Source organism: Catharus ustulatus, chromosome 6 (genome assembly GCF_009819885.2).
Source record: "Catharus ustulatus isolate bCatUst1 chromosome 6, bCatUst1.pri.v2, whole genome shotgun sequence".
In the NCBI taxonomy this organism is placed as follows: domain Eukaryota; kingdom Metazoa; phylum Chordata; class Aves; order Passeriformes; family Turdidae; genus Catharus; species Catharus ustulatus.
In genome coordinates, this window is record NC_046226.1 from 27,022,119 (window position 1) to 27,043,773 (window position 21,655).

The 21,655-nt window shown below is 34.8% G+C and overlaps 1 protein-coding gene across 4 annotated transcripts in view; it reads right to left on the reverse strand.

Moving 5' to 3' along the window:
- Window positions 1-11,832: 11,832 nt before the first annotated feature.
- The window catches only part of AKAP6 (A-kinase anchoring protein 6), a 265,979-nt gene continuing 256,156 nt past the window's right edge, over window positions 11,833-21,655 (reverse strand). For 2 of the 4 annotated variants that reach the window (XM_033061959.2, XM_033061958.2), the window contains exons 13-15: window positions 18,226-21,280; window positions 17,817-18,111; window positions 11,833-12,789 (exon numbers count right to left, since the gene is read on the reverse strand). In XM_033061959.2, the coding sequence (XP_032917850.1) occupies window positions 17,858-18,111; window positions 18,226-21,280 (3,309 nt within the window). In that variant the 3' untranslated portion in view covers window positions 11,833-12,789; window positions 17,817-17,857. Of the gene's footprint in view, window positions 12,790-17,816; window positions 21,281-21,655 lie in introns of all 4 variants that reach the window. The other 2 variants (XM_033061956.2, XM_033061957.2) reach the window with 1 other exon arrangement.

The following is a 21,655-nucleotide window of genomic DNA, read 5'->3' on the forward strand; positions in this document are numbered from 1 at the left end:
GTAAGAATGGATTAGTTTCTGTTATTTTTTTCCTGTTCCCACGAAGTGAAACAAGAGGGTATTTTTAGTGGTATTTTATGACATTAGAGGTGTACTGTGAAATTCCAAAACTTCTTGGAAGATACCAACCTAAGAAAAGGGGGAGAAAAGGCTCTTTTGTCAGTCTTGATAACAAATGCTATATCATCAGAGCTTTTAACAGGAATTGTAAACAGTGAGATGAATATTTGCTGCTGATAGGAAGAAGTAGGGCACAATTTTTAGCCAAAGAAAGGATTAATAGAATCAAAGAAATGTGGCAATTACAAGACTGAGGACATTTAATACCCATTTAATATCTTTTAGTAAACAAGATAGAAAGATGTTGCATCTTAGCTATAAAATATTTTGTATATCATAACTGTCATTAGTATCTTGTTGATAGAGATTCTTATTCATAGAAAATAAATCAGAGGAAAGTTTCTAACTATCAGGAAAACTATGTTTTGAATCAGACCAGAAAATGGAATAAAGTAGCGACAGATTTTTACTCTCTTCAGAGAACATTATCTAATGTGAAGAAATTCAAGAACAAGATGCAATACCTGTAGAGATCTTCTCAGTTCCTAGGTTATCCTTGTAACCTGGAAGTTGCTTGCTTGAGTTTTTGTTATGAAAAGCGCCCTTGAAAAGCTGCTCCGTGAGCTCACAGGGACAACCAGCCCAGCCTTCCCACATTTAGGGATTCTTAAGGGCTCCTCCCAAACTTGAGAGCCAACTTGAACCTGTTTACTTTATAAGGCAGGCAAAGTTTTCCATTGAATAAAATTTTGGCTTAAAGCTCATTCTAACTGCAAAATTCTGTGTTAGCTATGGGAATAAGCACAAGGTATTAGTCTGCTTAGATTTCAATAATTTATCCTCGAGGCACCCAATGGATAGCAAATTTAGCCAAGTAGTTTGAGGGAATGTTTAAACAGAACTTTTCCACGTGTTAAACAAACATTGATGACTGACAGTAAAACATAAGTTAAAGTCATAAGAAAAATAATCACAGAATCCATTCCTATGATAGAGAGTTTTCCAAAGGTACATGAAATCCCATTTGAAGCTAAACAATGTAGCCCATTACTGTCAGAATTTCTTCTCTTTTCTTAGCCTTAGATACTATTTGACTTGCATTTAAAAAAATATTTTTGCATAGCTGTGAAGTGCTTGGCCATAGCCTGAGCTTCCCACTATGGGGAAATTTATCAAGTGACATCTCGATTGGTGACTGCTTTGTCAAGGTGGGAGTATTTGAAAATGTAATTAATAGCTGCATTTTGTGGTAACTTTGGGAGTGTTACTCTGTATTTTCAGTAAATTGCTTTGAAATATATTTCTTAGTCACCTCTGCCTAGAACTTCTCTTTCCCCTCTCCTTGATCTTTAAAAATGAGGTCAAACTTGAATTTTAGGTCACAGTGGAGAAGTACAAAAATCAGTAACCACTTCACACTGTGCCTTATAATAACTGTTTCATTTATCCACTTTCTTGATATTTTATCAGAGTTGAGAAGCAATAAGTTTCATAGTCACTAATTATTTAGAAAAAAGGCATATCATTTTGATTGACAAATAATTCATCTCATCAGTATATGATAACCTGAAGACTTCAGTGTTAAATCAAAATTTTATTATTTCAAGTTCAAGACCTTAATATTCTAGAACTAGAATAGCTTTTTGATAAGTTTTGCCTGGTTCTAAGAGGAATCAAATTAGTTTAAACTCATCTAAGATACTTCTACAAATCACTTTACTACCACAGCAGTGTCTTCAGAACTCTGAATACCTGTTAAGGATCTCTCTTCATGGAACATTTTGTATTTGTACCCTGGTGGAGTGGGCCCTGCCAAGCAAGGCAGGAATGTGCATGGATTTGCAACCTGCCAGTCCCCTGCAGAATGAAGTTGTTTATGTGAACCAGAAATTAAACCAGGTTAATTCATTTCAAGTGATATAGCCAAAAAAACTCAGAGGGCAGCTCAAAATTCAAAGCAGAAATGGCTTGCTCCTTTCTAGAATCTCACACACCCATGGCAAAGGTGCCTGGGTGTGACAGCCGTACTGGTACTGGGGAGGTAGTAAAAGAGCCAAACAAGCACTCCAAACCCTACCCCAAATTCAGATCCAGGTTCTAAGAAGGGCTTCAAAATGTAAAATTATAGGCACTTGACATTTTCCTTTTAATTTCTGTATTCAATTATTATGCTTTCACTGACTTATGAAGGAAGAATAACTGAGGTTGGAAGACTAGCAGAGAAGAGATGAGGAAAGCACAGTCCCCTTCTCTTTGTTGCACTTCTTTGCTATAGAAAACTCGCTGCTTCTTTTGCAAACTTGAGAGAGGTCAAAAAAGAAGAACAAATGTGACCTCTAGAAAATAATCTCTTTCATCCCACTTGCTCTGTTAAGGATACACTTCTTGTCTTGCAAATGGAGCCGTTTGACAATCATTGCTCTCAGTGTCTGGTTAAGCTTCATCTTTGGTTTTAACAACTAGTGCACTTTTGACCTCCCTGTGCTGTCGTAGACATACAGTGGCAAAAAAGGTCAAGAAAGAACTTTTCCACAAAGATTATAGTCTGGCAAACCTTTTCCTCTGGGCAGCCTTAGAACCTGGATATTGGCCTTATTGGATTGATTTTAAGGAAATTCAAGGTTGCTGCATTGTAAGCAAAGACTGTCTCTCTTCTGCTATTGCTGTGGAGCCCCATGCTAGTCCCCTTTCTGAGAGACACTTTTCTTTACACTTTCTTCCATGTATTTATGGTCAGCTTTCATTTATGGTGCCTTTCAAAAGGGAGGGGAATAAGAGTTTTTTGTTCTCTGCAAAAGTATGGGCTTGTCTAGCCATGGTGAGAGCAAAGAGGCAAGTAATGATTTGGACAGGAAAAGTAAGCGCACTTTTTGGAATAACTAAATTATTCAGCTGCCCAGAGTTCATACACAAGCACTAGAAATACACAGAGTATTAAATATATAAAAACATTAAAGCTTCTGGCTTTACACTAGTGAAAACTAAGCCTTTCAGAAATGCCTTATATAAATACTCTTAACTCTTAGGTTGTAAAACAAGTTAACAATGCAATAACTATTTAATTTTTGTCTTAAAAAATATTAAAAGCTTAGTCTTGCACAAGCAGCCTGAAATTGAAATCCAGGCACTAGTCTATCATCTAATCTAGGAGAATTATTTGAAAGATCTATTTAAGATGTTTTCCTGTAATTGTCTATTTTTTCAGGTTTCTATTCTAATACACAAGGTATGTCACAAATAAACTTGATCTCTGTCATTAGCCAGTACTAAAGGGCAATTTGTCATGTGCATTTAGGACAGTGAATTGTGAATTGTGAAAAGGATCTAAATTCTGCAAAACCTAGTGTTGACAGCAGTGATCATGAATTGCAATGCAAATTAAAATATATAGCTGGTTAATGGATTATTTAATTGATAAACTTCTTTAGAACAGGCATTTATATTTCCTTTTTGCAAAATATTTACAACAGCAGAAAGTAAAAATTTAATTATAAAATAAATTCTTTTAAACCTTCTATTTCTAACTGAACCTTGAAACAAATTTCTATATCTAGAATGAGATTGTGGAAAATAGCAAGTAATATGCAAAACCATAGCAAATTTACCATATTTAAAATGCTAGAATGCTTCTTAGCCAAAAGTATTGACAGATGATGAAGTATATTTTGGATGAATCAGCTATAGCACAAGGAAATCATTATGCTTTTTTAAAGCAGAAAGTATGCAAAGGTGCTCAAAGATTTGTACTAAGCAAAGGTACTGCAATACTTCTTTCAGTCATTTGCCGCTCTTCAAACAGGTGCTGACCATCTGATTTTTTTAGGCAGATTCATCCCACTTCATTAGCACTTTTATAAGTGCTAATATTAATTGTTTCTGCTTTCCACCTATGTAATGAAAAAATATCTTGCATAAAGACTGGATATTTGTGGGGCCACTGTGGCATTGTTTTACACCATAACAATACTGCCTTTTTAAACAAATGTGTCTTAGTCTCATCCAGTTTCTCATATTGTATCTTGTGTCACCACTTATTTATTTATACGCTGCTTTGCTCTAGTGTATATAAGACTTCACTATCCAGCTATCCCATTTTCCAACACTGCAGAGGAAGAAACACTCAATGATCTTTCCCCCCTTTCATTCTAATCATGTTCTCTGTGTTGAGAACAGAATTTCCTGATATGCAAAACAAACCATGAGAGCCTGTAGCGTGCTTTATTGTGTAGGCATCACTGGTAGATGAAAACAGCAAGACCTCCTTTTTCAGGACCACTATTTATGGATCTTTGTATAGAACAGCTTGGCTTCTCTTCACTAAGGTTTTCACAATGAAATTACACTTACAGACTTCAGACCCATCTTTAAAAGTGGATGGGCATAAATGGAAGAACTTTATACCATGTAGGTTTGCTTCTTTTTAAAATTCAACTGATAAGAAACACATAATGTGTTTATTTGAGAGAAGGAGCACAGAGGAGGTTTTGGGATGTTGTTTATTTTAACCTTTTAATAACAAATAGATATTCTCCCAAAAACTAATGTATTGCTACCTCTAGTGCAAGGCAAAAATAGCAACAGAGTGACAAAAGAAGGACTGGGGAAAATTACTCAAATTAGATGTTAATTTGAATATTTTGGTGTGTTGTCTCATTGGTAATGAAGAATCAGATAAGGACATTTTTATCCAAACTGACGTTTCAGCAAATAATATTGTAAAGATTATGTATTTACTCGGTTGTTTTTAGATTCAAGTATATAACTGTAGACATTGCAATAGTTCTTTTAGTAGCCCACACCTACCTTGAGCAATGTCTTCCTTTTTTATGCAGAAGCTACACCAAATCACTCTCTCCACGTGCTGGCTCATATACATCACTTATCAAATTCTACTTTCCAAGAACAGATCTGGGATTTCATTCTTTCGTATTAAAGACTGTCAGTTGCCATTCACCAGGGTGTCTGGGAAGTTTCTCTCACATTTTTAATCATTTGTTTTCCAGCTGAACACACATATTCAGTGCTCAAAGTCAAGATTTTCCCCAGAGGCCCATTTTTCCACAGCACCAGATCTCTATGTGTTTGTTGCAGATACTAAATAACAGCAGTTCTAATACCTCTAAAAATGTCATGTCAAACTTCTTTTTAGAAGAGCTGGATGAAATCTCAACTCCTGTTCACAGAAGCCAGGGTTCAGCTGCAGATCTGTTTTGATGAAATCTCAGCCTCTGTTCACAGGTGCCAGTTGCAGAGGTGAGACAGGGCAAACCAAGAACATTGTTTTGGCAGTGGCAAGAGTGACAGGAAGTATGTTCCTTAAATTTTTTGTCTTTGCATAAACTTCATGAGCATACAATAAAAAATAAGTATTAGAATGTAGATTTCTAAAATTAACATGAACTTTCATCATATCATCATTTTAATTTCATGAAGCTGAAGACATACTTTGAGATCCATTTCATTAGTCACAGTAAGGATTGGTAAAGATAAATATTGTTGATCACCATTGAAAAAACATTAAAAAAATAATTTTAGTGTATATAATATTCTAAAAACTACCTGAATCTTTGTGTGAGGATATATAAGTTGGCTTGCAGTTGAAACTATATAGGCTTTTTCTAAGAAAATTTTAAAATTAAGAATTCCATTTGCATACAAAACATGGTTTCTCTCTGGGCTTGTTTTTAAAATTCCTGAAGTAAAAGTCCTGGTACAGAACTCTCTTGAATGAAACAAAAAGTGCATATTATTGCAAAAAAATTTCAAAGTACCATGTAACTCTAAGACAAATATAATTATTATTATCAGTTTATCACCTCAAATCTGTTGTTGTAAAAGTCATTATATCAGAGGAGTTTGAAAACAGTTCTCCATTTTGCACTATTTGACAAGGTGATTCATTGTGTAGAGCAGCTGAAGATGTCACTCCCTGTGGAAAGAGCTGACTTGCGCTGACATGCTCATGAGCATTCCTCCATCAAGGTATATGATTAAAGAAGGGGTATTCTGAAATACTTTTACCCAATTGGCCTGAAATATGAGTATTTTCTTTATTGAAATATAATTTATCACACTCAACTTCGTCTAACTAAACGTGTATATGTTATATGCAACATATGAAAAACTGGTTATAATTATTCACAAAATCATATTTATAATAATTTTTATGGTGCAACACAATGACTTGTCAAATAATTAAAATAATTTGGTTCTGACACCACATCCTCATTTTCAACAGTGGAATGATGAGTAAGGAAAAGATATCCAGACATTTCCTACATATTTTGTATGTGCCTTGAGTCTGTTGTTGGCTCATTTTTGCATGCTTCAGAGAAAGACAGAATTTTTTCATCTTGATTTAGCCATTTTTGCATTGACTTTGGGAAATTTTTCCTGTCCTTTCAGTAGACAACAGATTTCATCATAGAGAATTAAGTTTGCTCTCCACTGTCATTAATTTCGACTAACCTCCTGTCTTGGCACAGCTGTCTATCCTATATTTACACTCCTTTACAATGCCACTAAGATATTTGACTCAATAATTTTATGAAAAAATGAAATTCCATAGATTAATTCTATACCATATGAAGGAGTATAGTATCTCCTTCCATCATGTCTGAATTCATTAGCAGTCCATTTCCACAACTGAATTATTATTATGAGGCTAAGAGAAGAGGAAAGACAGATTTGTCTTAACTAAATCATTCATTATTTTAAATGCTACCAAGTCTATTATGTTACAAAATGCTATCAATAGTTATATATATATACTACAGGCATAACTCAACTTTCCTTCTCACTCTCCTTCCATATTTCCTTTCCTTTCCTTTCCTTTCCTTTCCTTTCCTTTCCTTTCCTTTCCTTTCCTTTCCTTTCCTTTCCTTTCCTTTCCTTTCCTTTCCTTTCCTTTCCTTTCCTTTCCTTTTCCCTTTCCCTTTCCCTTTCCCTTTCCCTTTCCCTTTCCCTTTCCCTTTCCCTTTCCCTTTCCCTTTCCCTTTCCCTTTCCCTTTCCCTTTCCCTTTCCCTTTCCCTTTCCCTTTCCCTTTCCCTTTCCTTTCTCATACTTTACTTCTACACAGCAACATTTACATTTCCAGATGTATATGTTATGGCTGAGGACTAAGCTGCCAATACACTTGCTGCCTTTGTCTTCCCATCTTACTATGTTAATAGAGAGTGGTGAGTGGCACAGAAACGTGTACTAAGAAGTTACGATTTGACTTTTCTCACAGCTGACAATAATTACGAAGAACACATCCCTCCCCCTCCAAAGAAATCACACAGATACCCCTCCTCCTCCAAGAAGAAACCTCCTCTTTAACACCCTGTGTTTAATGCAATCAAATGCTAATTAACTGACAATGGTACACCTGATTGATATGCTTGGCATAACTGAACAGCAGATTCAGAAAAATGAGTATTCATGAATAGTATCACTTTACACTTTCCAATAATAAGTCTAGCAATAGACATAAATCTCTTTCAAAACAGTGTATGCTCCTATTATTCTACAAATACTTTAACCAAAGCTAGCTCCCATCAACCATCCTTGAATCTCCACCTCCTCCTCTGCTTCTCTCTTCTTTTTCTTTTATCAACCAGCATGACATTTGCCCATCTGAATCCTCCCTCCATCCTAGTTGGCACAGCTTCAGCATCATGTGTCTCCAGTAATATTTGTAATCTAAAATTACTGAGTTATACATTTCTAACTTCACTTTTAACTTAGCTTATTTCCCCACTCTCCAAAAATAAAATAATAATACTTGCTATTGAAAAGAAAATTTCATTTTTAAAGCAGTGAAGCCCTTAGAATTCATCCTGCCAGCCACTTTCTCTTCAAGCCGCTATGACTCTGGTGCTACTTGCCCACTTTTCAAAGCATTACCTTAAAATTGTCTATTACAAACATAAGTTGCAAACCCTTCATTTAGTTCCCAAGTTGTGCAAGAAAAGGTAGAAGTGGAGAAATGTTCAGCTAGGAAGACCTGGGGATAAGATGCAGGAATATATACAATGAGCAGCAGCAGGTATGAAAAACATTTTTGTTGTCATTTAAAGCAAACTCCTTACAGACGAAGCTTTCCTTAGTGGTAGTCATATTAGTAGTCATATAGTAGTCATGTTCAAATAGTGGAAAACTGAGCTATATGTGCATGAAAAGCTTTTTAAAGGCTTTGCCTCCACAAAATATGGCCAAAAGCACCACTGATCAGCTCAGCTGGCACCGATAGCAACACAGCAGAACTGTGACAACGGGGTATTTTTCTGATTCATGCGACCATTTCAACCATTGAAAAGACATTTCCATAACCTTTTCAGCACTTTGAAAAGCCCTACTTTGAGGTAAGTAAAGCAAAATCTGTAGAGATTTGTCTAACACTAGTGTGTCAGGATAAATAATAGTCAGTTAATAGCAGTATAATAATGCTACTCAAGTTGGAATATTCTAGATTAAACTACCGGCAGGGACTACTAGGATTTACAGAATGATTGCTTTTTTGTTTTCTTTTATATTTTTTTTCCTGACATTGTGTATTGTTTAAAATCTGTTTGCTAAAATTTCTTTTTCAACCTTGTTAGAGGCAGATGTTTCTCAGCCCAAATTTGGTCTCCTTCCTATTGAAGAAACAACAAAACCCATGGCCTCCAAAGTGAATTCTACATTCAGGTTTTTTAGTTAAGACCTACAGAACATAAATTCAGGTATAATTGTACCATAGCCTGTATAAGAAACAGACACACCACCATGCCTAAGGGCATGTTATTTTCAGTACTACTTATCTCCCCATGATAAAAAGAAAATATTTGGAATATATTTTTGATTTTCACTAGGTATTCTTCCAAAGTCTGATTTATTTTTTCCATTTTGTAAATGAAGTGCATCAAATGCAGTTCATCTTTTTCCACTATTTCTTGAAATCTTGACAAATATGTTTTTCTTTCCCTGTCACTCTCATAATGTTTGGAAAATGCTACAACTAGATCCTTGCTGCATTCAAAACATCCTTACCCTAATTGCAAGAAAGAAAAATGTTTGAAATATTTAATGTGTTTAAAAAATTATTTTCCTTTACATTTCCAGAATGTCACAAAGACATAGGCTAAACGTAAGACAGAGGTGAAAATATTTACTTATCTAACTGCTCTTTTCATACCATATTTAATTTAATTATAATCACTGTACAATTCTGTAATTCTTGTAAATTTTAATAATTAGTTTGACAATAACTATGATATCACAGTAATATTTGTAATCTAAAATTACTGATTTATACAATTCTAACTTCAGTTTTAATTTAGCTTATTTCTCCACTCAAATAAAGTACTTGCTAGGGCAAAGGAAATTCCATTTTTAAAGCACTGAAGCACTTAGAATTCCTCCAGTATATAGACTTAAGTGATGCCAATTCACTTATGGCATAGTCCTTATTAACATTTCTAATATCAGAGATGAACATGTATTTACTGAGCAAACAGTGGTCATATGAAAAATGTAAGCTTTTCAAGTTGGTATAAAAAGCATAAAAGACAGGGCAACCCTGAAAAATCAGACACACAGCACTGAAGGCAATAGATCAGATGTCATTTGTTGGCCAAAACCTTTCTCAAAGTGATGCTATTATTCGGAATAAGTTTGTTATAACTTGTCAGCGAAGAGATTGACTTGGCTAAGAACTTGACATCCCTGTTAATCCTCTTGAGCCAAGTACGGTCTGGTCTAAACATTAATAACCCCTTTTCTGTGCACAACAGCGCAGGAAAATTTACAACGCTGTTCCTGATGTCTTCTGGCCAAATAAAAACAGACCAAAACCACAAAAGCAGCCCTCTTAGCAGATACAAATGATTCAAAATATGTTTGCATCAACACAGAGGAATCGGAATGAAATGCTAAAATATGTAGTCTGCGAAGCTATGTCCTCTGTGATTCCTGTTACCAAGGAGGAAGGTCGAGATGTTGTCTAAATGACAGCAACTCTTTATTTGAGTTTATTGCAACCAAACAGGAAAAATTTGAGAATATTTTCATGTGTTGGCATGCTGATGTGTATACACACACACAACGAACAGTACAAACAAGCATAAGAACAGGGAGACACCACCTGACTTTCTTACCAGTACAGTGGTACAGATGAAGCATTCCACGAAAAATCTTATACTTACCTTGGGAAAAAAGTAAACCATTAAGTGAGAAAGACTGGGGACATGACTTAGAAGGCTATCCATATTTAAAACTAATGTGATTGAAAAAACCCTTAAAAACATTTAAAAAACATTTTTTAAATTGCAGTCCCAGGCATGTATTTTAGCACTAGTGTTACTGTGCACTTCCTTTGCTTAGAGTTGGAGAGCTCTGGCTCTCTGTGGGAGGAATGTGAAGTAGGCAGGAAAAGGAGATCCATGTGTCAGGGCCATTGCTGTCAAATGGCCTCCTCACACATTGCAGATGTTGTTCAAGCATGAGCCAGGGAGTGTGTAGAATAAAAAGCAGCCTATGGAACTTTAGTAGGGAATAAATTCTGCTGAAAGCTCGCAGCATTCTTCTATGCCACAAAAGAATTTCACCAGCAGGAATGAGTTCTATACAGTACTCTCTACATGGGCTGATCTTAGAGGAACTCTTGGTATAACAACATTAGTTTTACACCATACCAATCTTTTCTTTAGGAGATTGCAAGAAGTTCCAGCACAATATGGCCATAAGCATGCATGACTTACATTGAGAGAGAAAACAGTCCTATGGAATATATATATATATATATATATATATATATATATCAGTGTTTCACCTAGAAATCAATTTTTATTGACAACAAAGTCAATTCTGAGAATAAAAATTTTTAAAGGGTAAATTTTCTAGTCAAAAGAGGGGTACTTGATAATTATGAGTCTTTTATCACAGTCATAAAAACGAGTTTATCTCATGAGACCAAATAATATAGATCTGGGGTTACCAATCAAATTAAAATGTTCCAGTCTCTCAGACAGGAACCACAGAAATTTGAGATGTGACTGTATAATATTCCAGATATTGTATGATGAATATGTGGTTTATTGATTTGACAAGTAATACTGTTTTCCCCCAGGAAAAAAGTGAATTTGCAGCAAAGGGCCTAATGGAATGGTACCAGTAATTGATGGAGTTCTGCACAGTCTGTTGGGTGAGATGACAGATCTGAAAAACCTCTGAATTATTAGTTTGCCTGTTGTCACAGTGCAAGGTGTGACTATAGTCAAAATAAGTTTTAAAAAAATATAGCATAAACCACAAAATACTAGGGAGAAAAGAAGAATAATTATTAAATCAACTCCTCTGTCAAGAAAATGTAAATTCATGGTTAACTCATAAATAAACATAATTTTCACTTCAAAAATTTTACTAAAATTAGGAGTAACATTTTAAATTATTATATATTAAAAATATATATATATAAATATTTAAATATAATAAAGTGGTCTTTAGCTATATAGTTATACATTTTAGATAATTATAGGTTAACTTGTTAGACTCATACATGATAAAAGATATACAAGTGCAGAAATATCTGCAGATTCAAGATACTAAATATTTGTGTCTCCTTGTTTGGCCCAAAAGACCTACAGAATTTTTAATGACAAAGTTCTTTACCTCTGAGTTAGACAACACAAGTCTTCACCAGTTAAGGAGTCGCATATCTCTAGGGAATATTTGCAAAGAAAACCATATTCTTTGGAATTTTGATAAAGCATTCTGTGTTTGGAACGCAGGTAAAACAGATCACCAATTCTGATTTTTTTTCCCCAATAAACTATGTTTATTATGCCAATTCTAATTACCATGCAATCTAATGGTTTTAAGGCTTATAATTTCCACATCACTGGACATCACAAACATTAAAGCATTTTATACTGTCATTATACATCAATGTTTGCAGTTGGTTATACATATATACAGAAATTATTCACACATCTTAACCTTGCTATTTTCTCCTTTCAAACCAACATAATTTTACTGTGAAAGCAGCTTTTTAATAAATGGTATAAGAAATACAGCAAGGCACACATTTTTTAAAAACTTTTTTTCTCATTACCACCTCAAGAAGCATAAAAACCCAAAATGTTATACTTAATTCAGTAGAATGTCAACAGTTTCTAATATACAACACTATGTAGTTGTTTCTTGAAGTGTTGCATAGATTAATTTTTTAAATTAAATAAATAAAATTCCATTTATTTAAACTGCTTAATTTTTAGGTGTACTGAATCAGGAGGACCAATGACTTCTTTTTGCTGCAATCCAACAAAATAGTCACTTTAAAAGCAAAATAGTGTCAATAAACTTATGCATTATACAGATAAATATTAAATTTGATACATAAAATAGAAGAGTACTGACAGGTACAATTCTAAAAAGATTAACCAGATAGATCACGAATTCTATAGAACTTTAAAGAACAGAACCAGTGGTAAGTAGTACAGGAGCATCCAATTTAGGAAGGGGAAGTCATCAGAGGTAGCTTGGGAGAGGAATCCATATGAAAGCAAATGGCCTTGCTACAAAACAAAATGATCACTGACATAGGACCAGCTTATGCAGCCTGACCACAAAGCCAACATGGACAAACCACATTTGGAAAAAAAAAATTGTCTTGGGAGTCAAGTTTAATGAAGGGCAGTGATACAATGGAATTGGAGGTCATCCCAGGGCTTACAGGATGAACCTGCACCTGAATTGCAGCCAAGTTTCTAAAAGGAAACAGAAAAGTAATAGTAGGTTACAGAAAATGAAGTTTTATTTGCAAAACATAGGTCTTCCATAACAATAACAGATAGCCATTAAATGGTCACATGCCAGAGCCTTTAGTGCAGAAGCATACAGTAGGCAAAAAATGACTTTTAACAGCCTGAGGTACAAGTTATTGTAAAAAAATGAATTGATGTAGAGAAGTCACTGACTTTTATAAAGGCTTCGCTTCTAAAGAAACAAGGGTATTCATCACATCGGGCCTTTTCCCTAGATCTTATCCTCATCTTTACCTGTGAACTTACCTTCAGTACACAGGAATGCACTAGCCAATGAAAACATGGAAATTTTCAAAAGTCAAGCAACAAAAAGATTTATCCAACAATTATTTTAATATTTGTGCAAACATATATAGTGAAACTTCAATGGACAAGAAGAAAAGATTGTCACAGAGGTGGTCTGTGAATAGAATTGTCAGTATTATCACTGCATTTTTAAATTGTAAATAGCTGTTTAGACACTTTTAGTACCAGCAAGGAGTTACATTTGCCTAGTATAGAATTATCCAGCTCAGAGTTTAGGGTTAAACTATTCAGCAAAGAGCATGGGCTTATGATGAGAATCGTGAAGAAATAACTGTCAGAATACAGCTCAAAGATTAGTGCAAAGTACATCTCATAGGCATTTCCTAGGAGGCACTCCAGATATGCATTATGTGCCTTCCAAGTTAAGCAGGAACGCCTGAATCCATCCAGTTACCATCTCCTTTGATCTTCTTTGCTGTAACTGACCACACCCCTCCCCATTTATATCAGAAGTACTCTTACTTGAAAATAGTGAAAAGCTCAACTGTCTGTTTAGATATTAATGAAGAACTGATCTGAATAAAGTGAAAGATTTTATCAAAAGAGTTCTACAATTCTGGCATGAGTGAGAAAATTCTTACTGATGGATTATGTCAAGTTTTTCAAAAATTATGTAATTCATAGATTACAGTACAAGATTCTATGTCTACTTAGCTTTTTAAAAGTCAGATACTGAAGGATCTAAAAAGTCAGACTGCTTTAAACTCTATAAAGAAACTTTATATTATTTACTTCCCTATAAAAATCTCAAGGAAAAAAAAAGTAAGCAAATATTGAAATTATTATTGTAGTTCCAGTCTCTAAAAGTAAATTATTACATACTATTATGTAAACTTGGATTTTTTTCTCCTGTAGTAAATAAATAACTAACAGTCCTTTGCATTTATGTACCATCTTTTATCTGTGGATCTCAAAATACTTTTACGTAAATAAGCTATTATTCATAGGTCCCATCAATCATTATTCTCATTATTTTGTTGCTTAAAAAAACTGAGACAAGGAAGGAAAAAGTCATACAAAATATATATTGCTGAGCAGGAAATAACAGTCAGGCGCTTTGAGCACCAGTGCTGGGTTTCTTTTGGTGATAGTAAGTGGCAGAATATTCTATCTAATACTGCAGCACTGTCAGATAAAATCAATTTACTTTTCTTAAGTGCAAGTAAATTATTTTTCTCCTAAATTAAGTTAAAATTTAAATTTAATAAATAAAGAAATAAGGAAATAGCTTTTGGATTTACTTGTAAGAACTAACAGAGTACACACAGAATTCTAAGGCATCCTCTAGAAAAGAGTTTGGATAGAACGCCTAAATGTCCTGAATGTATTGATCTCTGTGCATATTGAATTTGTAACTAAAAGTTCCCATTGCATTGGTGAGTCATGGGTCACAGTGACAGAAGAAGATCACATGATCACATGTACAGATAGACCTTTCAAGGTGACCTCTAATTGAGAAATAAAATCAGCACATCTTTATGAGCACCTCTGTTGAAGAACTCCATGTTGACTCATGTGCAACACTAGTCAGTGCTGTCAGAGATATTTTTGAGCCTGCCCATAGAATTGTTATCATTTTCCCACAATGGTCCTTTTCTTTTCTTTTTCTTTTTTTTTTTTCTTTCTTTTTTTTTTTTTTTTTTTTTGTAGCACACTGTTAAATAACAGGATTGCAACATTTGACAAAAATATTTATTCACTATTAGTTTTATTCTCCTGTACAGTCAAGGTAAATACTGAAACAGTACAAAATCAACCTGCATTTGAAACCATGCCTTTTTCAGCTTTGAATTCTCAGTATGCTTTTAAGGTACACATATAGTATAGATTTTTTCTAAGTATTGCAGCTACACATGGAATTACACATTTAAATGAGCTTACAGCACAGGTGCTTCAGGAAAAATAATGGTGTTTGCCATTTATCTTTCAAATTAAATAATGTGTTTTTAAATAGTAACTTTTTTCATAATACACTTATGGGAACAACATTTATCTGTCACATTTTAAAAGATGTATTAGTAATAAATGTAAATTACCTTTGGAAAATCAGTAATTAGCCTCATCAAAAAATAAACAATCTGCCACCAAAAAGATAATCTTTAGCATAGTTAAGTATAATAACTGTTATTTGAATAAGTTAACAAATTAGGATAGATTGCTTCTGTAATTCATTCCCCATAGCATGAGAGATGAAGTTAAAGCATCAAGCTTGTGAATGGGGGAAGGGAGCTCAGACTTAAGTGAAACCAAACCTAGCAGCTCATATTTTCATTTTTGGTGTGTCAGAGATAAACTATATGTATCCTAGAACTCTACTACTGGGAATAATACAGTACATAGTTTCCATGGAAGTAATGCTATATGTACAAGAACCAGTGTATCTTCCTAGATATAAAAAGTAGGAATGTAGTGTAAAGGGCTTTGTTCTCTTAAAATAATTTGTCAGCCCCTAGGCAAAACTGGAAGCTATAACATAATCCTATTAAGTTGTTGTATCCAGATTCTGCAATATATTTTATTGCATTGTGGGTCATTTATTATTAAATATATCCTTTATGTCCAATCTTAGACCTCACACAAACTGCATATTTTCATTTCCAGTCTTATGGAAAAAGAAATCTGGCTACCATGCAAGTAACTATAAAGTTCTGAAGAGTGAGGTAAGTTTATGCAGTATTTTGAGATCCTCAGAGTAAATGTACTAATAAATTGAAAAGACATGTCATGATCTTCATCAGTGAAAGAATGAGAACAAGGATAAAATCACAGTCACTACAGCAATTTTTCTTCCTCAAAATAATATTATAAAAATGAGTGAGGAAATAAGAAAACTAGTAAAACAATAACTTGAAAAGGCTATGTTTACATCAGTTTCAGTTAACAATCTCAGACTTTTGTCATCATCTCAATTTCCAAACAGAGACTTCTATATACATATAATCCATTTAATTTAATTCTAGAATACATAGAATCATCAATGAGTTTTGTAATTCATAGTTGATTTCCATTGCTTCTCCAGTTGTTTGGATGTGTGCAAGTATTAACCTAATTGTCAATCAGCAGGTCATGATAGCCTATTTCAAAATCGTTCCAGAAATATCCTCTTTGCTATGATGGTTCCAAGATAATGCATTAGTCAGAGATGTGTTGAAATAGCAGCAAGCTGTAGACTATTGCTGTCATAACCTAAAGTCTTTGCTAGATATATATATATGTATGTGAATGTGGGAATGCTGGGTAAACCATCAATAAATGGAAAGCCCAAAGCTTACAAATATAACATAACAAAATCAAAAATAAGGACTTTAGATCTCTAAGGGCAGCAAAGAAATCTATTTTGTTTGAATCAGATGAGATCCTCTGCTACAGCTACACAGTTTGGCACAGGAGAGTACTAATGTTTTCCATGGGCAGTGATGAATAACAGCCTTTTCTCCTGGCAATATCATGAAATCATAACATAACTTAGGTTGGAAGGAAACTTGAACATCAACTGGTCCAACCTCTGTTAGAAGGAAGGCTGTTTTCAAAGGTAAAAAAGATTATTCAGGGCAACATCCACTTGAATTTTTAAAATCTCCACAGGTGGTGATTCAAGAACTTCTCAAGGAAACCTGTCCCATGCTTAGCCTTGTGTTTTATTGGAAATTCTCTTGCTACAGCTAAGTAGTGGCATTTGGAATTGGATTGGCGTTTGGAGTTGCTGCTCTGGCTGTGGTCTGCTGGAGGAGTGTTTCCAAAGACTAATGGCGTTTGATAGAGCTGTTCTGGCTTTTGGGTCACCAAACTAGTAAGACTCAAAACAGCAGTGCTGCAAGCTAGGAACTGATCCAAAAGTTTCTTTCTAGATCCTCTTCTGTTATTAAATGTGCAGTAATTGTTCAACATTTATGTGAGGTCACCTTTTTGCCTTAGGTTCCATCAAATTATTAATGTTTCAAAATGCTTACCACAAGATAGAACCAAAGGTTGCAGTACTGCTGGGTGACTATCAATTTCCATCCCCATTACCCTCACATTCTATAGTTTCATGATATTGTAAAGATTTGTTCTTTTGGAAACCTCAGTTTTCGGCCTAATGCTATGATGCAATAATTGTGTTCTTAATAATGGCTTACTGAATTAAAATCACAGTAAACTGACATCAGGAGATGACTTACTATCTCTCTATTATCCAATCTGCTTAGCCATTCTTCATGATTTGTCTAGAAATATTGTAGAACTCCAACTCACTAGTTCAAACAAACTAGTTCTTGTAGAACGGAAAGTACAGCTTTATCAAGTGCTTTTGAACCCCTCCTAAGACTGACTGCAGAGAAAGGCACCAATGAGCAGAGATGGTTTCTGGTTCCCTTAGCTGAGGAGGGAAAGGAGGCTGATATATTCTGTTTGAAGAATTCCCATGTTCTGCAAGATAGCAGACCTGTTCCAGAAGGGAGCAGCTCCAGCCAGTGCAAAGCCAAAGGGCAAAAAGCAATTAGTATTCTCCATATTTGTTGATTAGTGGCATGTAAACTGGGATTATAGTGTAATCAAAACAAATGATATGGTACTATCATGAAACAGAAGCCCTGGCTGAGGATTCCTTTCATTGTACAAAAAAAATTAGGAAAAAAAAATTAAAAAAAAGTTTTTAAAAAAAGTGCAACTTGCAAAGTACATACCTGTTTTTAGAATAATCTATGTGCCTGGAGAGGGTTACATCCTATCTGTGCATATTTATATGTCTTTCCTTATGAAGTTTCAGGAGATTTTCTTCACAAATAAGAGTTTTTCTGTTCTGATGCAAACTATCTTTTTTCTGTGAATGGCCAGGCTTTATCTCATACTCTGTAGCTGAAGCTTCTTCAGAAACAGCAACACTTCCTTTTTTCTCTTCTGTTTCAGGTGATTTTCCTGCACTACTCTTTTTAGTGCTAACCTCTGGAGAATTCTTTTCCAAACTTTCATTTTGTCCATCTGAAAACAGCAAATCATCATCAGCATTTTTCGAATTACTTGATGCACATTTTTTGTTATTATTTGGAATATTTATATCATTGTCATCCCCACATAAGAAAGATAAATCCCTACCTTCAGAAGAAGTTTTAACTTCTAATGACTCTGGAGACACTTCACCTAGTGACTCTGCAGATGTTTCAGAAACAGAACTAGAAATAGGCTGCTGCTCAACTTGTGCTTCAGAAGAATCATTAGAAATAGACTGCTGCTGCTGCTGCTCAACCCATTCTTCCTCAGGACAGGCTTCAAAGAAGCATTCAATATCTTCTCTCTCATCTGTGAATTCCAGTGGCACAGGAGTGCTGCTCTTTTCCTCTATGTATTTGATTACTTCTCCACAGTCACTATCATGAGAAGAAAGTGAAAGATAAGAATAGAAGTCCCCTTTTCTCAGCTGTATGGGTCTGTGAGAGTGTTCTAACACTTTTTCCTTGATCTGTGCTAATGAAGCTGGAGCAGATGACTCACATTCAGGTTGTGACTTACTTTTCAAAGCTGTTGATGCCATGTCTATTATCTCCCTCACAAAATTGTGTACTGAGCCATCTTCTGTGTTTTTTCTATCAAAATCATCAGGTTCACAGTCACAGCACAAATCAAGACCATTGGCTGATGAGTTGCATTCTGCTTCACTGGATTTCAAGACTGCACAGCAATCAGGAAATTTTTCAGTAATGTTTATTCTATGCTGTTGACTACTAGGTAAGGATAGTTGTAAAGCTGTATCTTGTATGCCTACAGAATTAATTTCTGAGGAAGATTCAAGGCAAGGTTTTTTTGCAGGAGAGGAAGCAACAGAGTGATGATCAGACTGAAGATGATTTTGACATTCTCTTGCAGAGTTCCTGGATCCAGCTGAGGACAGAACAGTCTCCTTGCCATCCATATGTGAATCATCTGAACTGTCTGTAAATGCTTCACAGACACCACAATCATTTTCAGCTTCTCTGACATCAAGTGATGCATGAGTTTTGGGGATTGCTGCTACTCTAAGATCTTCCTTTTGACTGTCAAGAGTATTTTCCACATTGCCATTCTCCATATCATCCACAAGCTGATCCTTCACAACCTGAGAGATGTCTTTCACTGGGTGACTCTTTGTCCCCTTTTCACAATCACATGGTATATTCTTACTATTGCCATTATGTTCGGATATTTTCTGTACTGAACCATTCAATAGTGTTTCAATACTTAATGTATCTGTGGCTTTTGATGTCTCATTACTAACTTCTTTACTGCGCTGAATTTCATCACTGAGGTTACTTTTTCTTTTCTCCCTTGTCAAGGAAAATTTTGGTCTAATCCAGGTTTGGAGCTCATTTTTTATATAATCAAGTCCAGAAATTAAATTGCATTCTTCATAAATATCCTCATCAGTTGCTATACTGGAGTCGTCATCTTCATCTTTGATACCTAGCTCTTCCTCAGTTAAGGTAAGGGTGGAACTTGAAAGCAAATCACTGTCATCTTCATCATCAGTACAAGCAGAAGTGCAGGAGACATTAACAATCATGCTGACATTGACATCACTCTCATCAGCTACAGATCTATTAAGATGTTTTCTAAATGATGCGTTTGAATCTGGTATTTTATTTCTGTGTAGTACAATGTCTTCAGAGCAGAGAGAAAGATCCTCACTGCTGCTGAGTTCAGTGAGAGAAGCTGCTGAATCTTCATTGATTGAAGATGCAATATCTAGAGACAGCTGCCCAGTAAAAGACATTTTTTGAGAGCTACTTTGGAGTGTTATGTCAGAGATGCTGCGCTTTATTTTTTGATCTGATGGACTCTGGATGTTCTCTAAGCGATTCAAAAGATCTAATGTCCTTTTACTGAGCTCTCCAACAGAATCACTGCTTGCACTTATGTCTCCAGAGCCATGATGACTAAAAAGATCTTCGTTGCTTTTGTAGGAAGTCAGCCAGCTCTCCAAAGAGGCACTTCGTTGAAGACCATCTCCACTTTTAAAAATACCTGAGCTGAACAAATCACCTACTACAGACAGAGATTCTAAAGAAGAACTATGAGATAAAGTTGAAACCTGTCTTGTACTCTCTGTAACAGGTAATTTTCTTACAGTTTCTGCAGATTTACAAGAATTGGGATCTGATTCTCCACGTATACTTGCCAGAGTATGATCATGAATAAACCCATCTGGTTGTGACTCTCCAGATTTATGTTCAAATTTACTGGGTATTTTGTCAAAACAAAAGTCATGAAACAAACTACCCTCTGTATGTGTTTTTTCAATCTGGGATTGTTTCATTATCATGGGTAATTTGAATTTGGAGCCTTGAAGATATGAGTAATCATAAAACGTAAACACATCATGTTTTTCTTGCAATTCTTCTAGACAAACAGAGTTAGACATAGTAATGCTGTCCAAATCCTCATCATTTTCACTTCCACAACATGCAGAAGGAGCCAACTGGAAATCATCTGAAAGACTAGTATGATCTTCTTCATCTTGCTTTAGTTTTGGTTTTATTACATTATCCACTTGGCTTTCCACATGCCCAATTTCAGGATTACTCTGACTGCTTTCAATATCATTTAGCAAAAAAATTTCTGAATTATTTGTAGTTTCTGTATCACATTCACTCACTATCCCACTCTCACTCTCAGAATGCCTGCTTATGTTTCCACTCTGATACATGCAGTTATATGGTTTTCCCAATGTGGTACCTCCTATTAGATCTGGCAGGGATTTGGTAGATGAAAATGATGAGTCTTTACTGAGACTTTTGTTTAAAATGTTAGACTGCATTACACTGGAGAGTCTGGATGCTTTTTTCAAAAAAGGCATATGTTTTTTTTCTGATAATTCAATATTATGAAGACTATAGACCTGATAGACGTGAGGATTTGGAGGGGAAGTAATGTTGGGACAATAAAGAGGAATTCCATGATTACTGATACTTTCATCTTCATTCACATCATTATCACCACATTCTTCTGGAGTAGGTTTCTGGTTTAGATCATCCTTGTTGAGCTCCTGATCAGGATCACTTAAGTCTTCATGAATACTGATGAGCTTATTACTTATGTCAGTTTCATCCCATTCTAGAGCATCTTCACTTGTACCATTTAGATCCATCAAACTAGGATCAATTACATTTAGAGGCTCCTGTAAAAGAAAAAAGTCAAAGATTAAAAATATTTACAGCTGTACTTTAAATGTTCTTCCACTAAAATCACGTAAGTTAATGGAAGTAAAGCGCATTTTTGGAACAATGATCACTAATAGGCTTTTAATTTGTTACATCTTGTGTGCTATTAAAATGATCAATTAAAATGAAACCTACTATATTTTGAAAGATTTCTTTGACGTTTTTACTTCTTATTTGCTGTCAAAATATAATACAGAAATTTTACTTTAATAGATCTTAATTGTGATCTGTTTCTTTATATATAATAAGTTTTGGAATCATACAGGACTGTGTTAGTAAAAAACATGCAATTATGTTAGATATGAAAATCTTTCTTAGCCTGCTTAAATTCA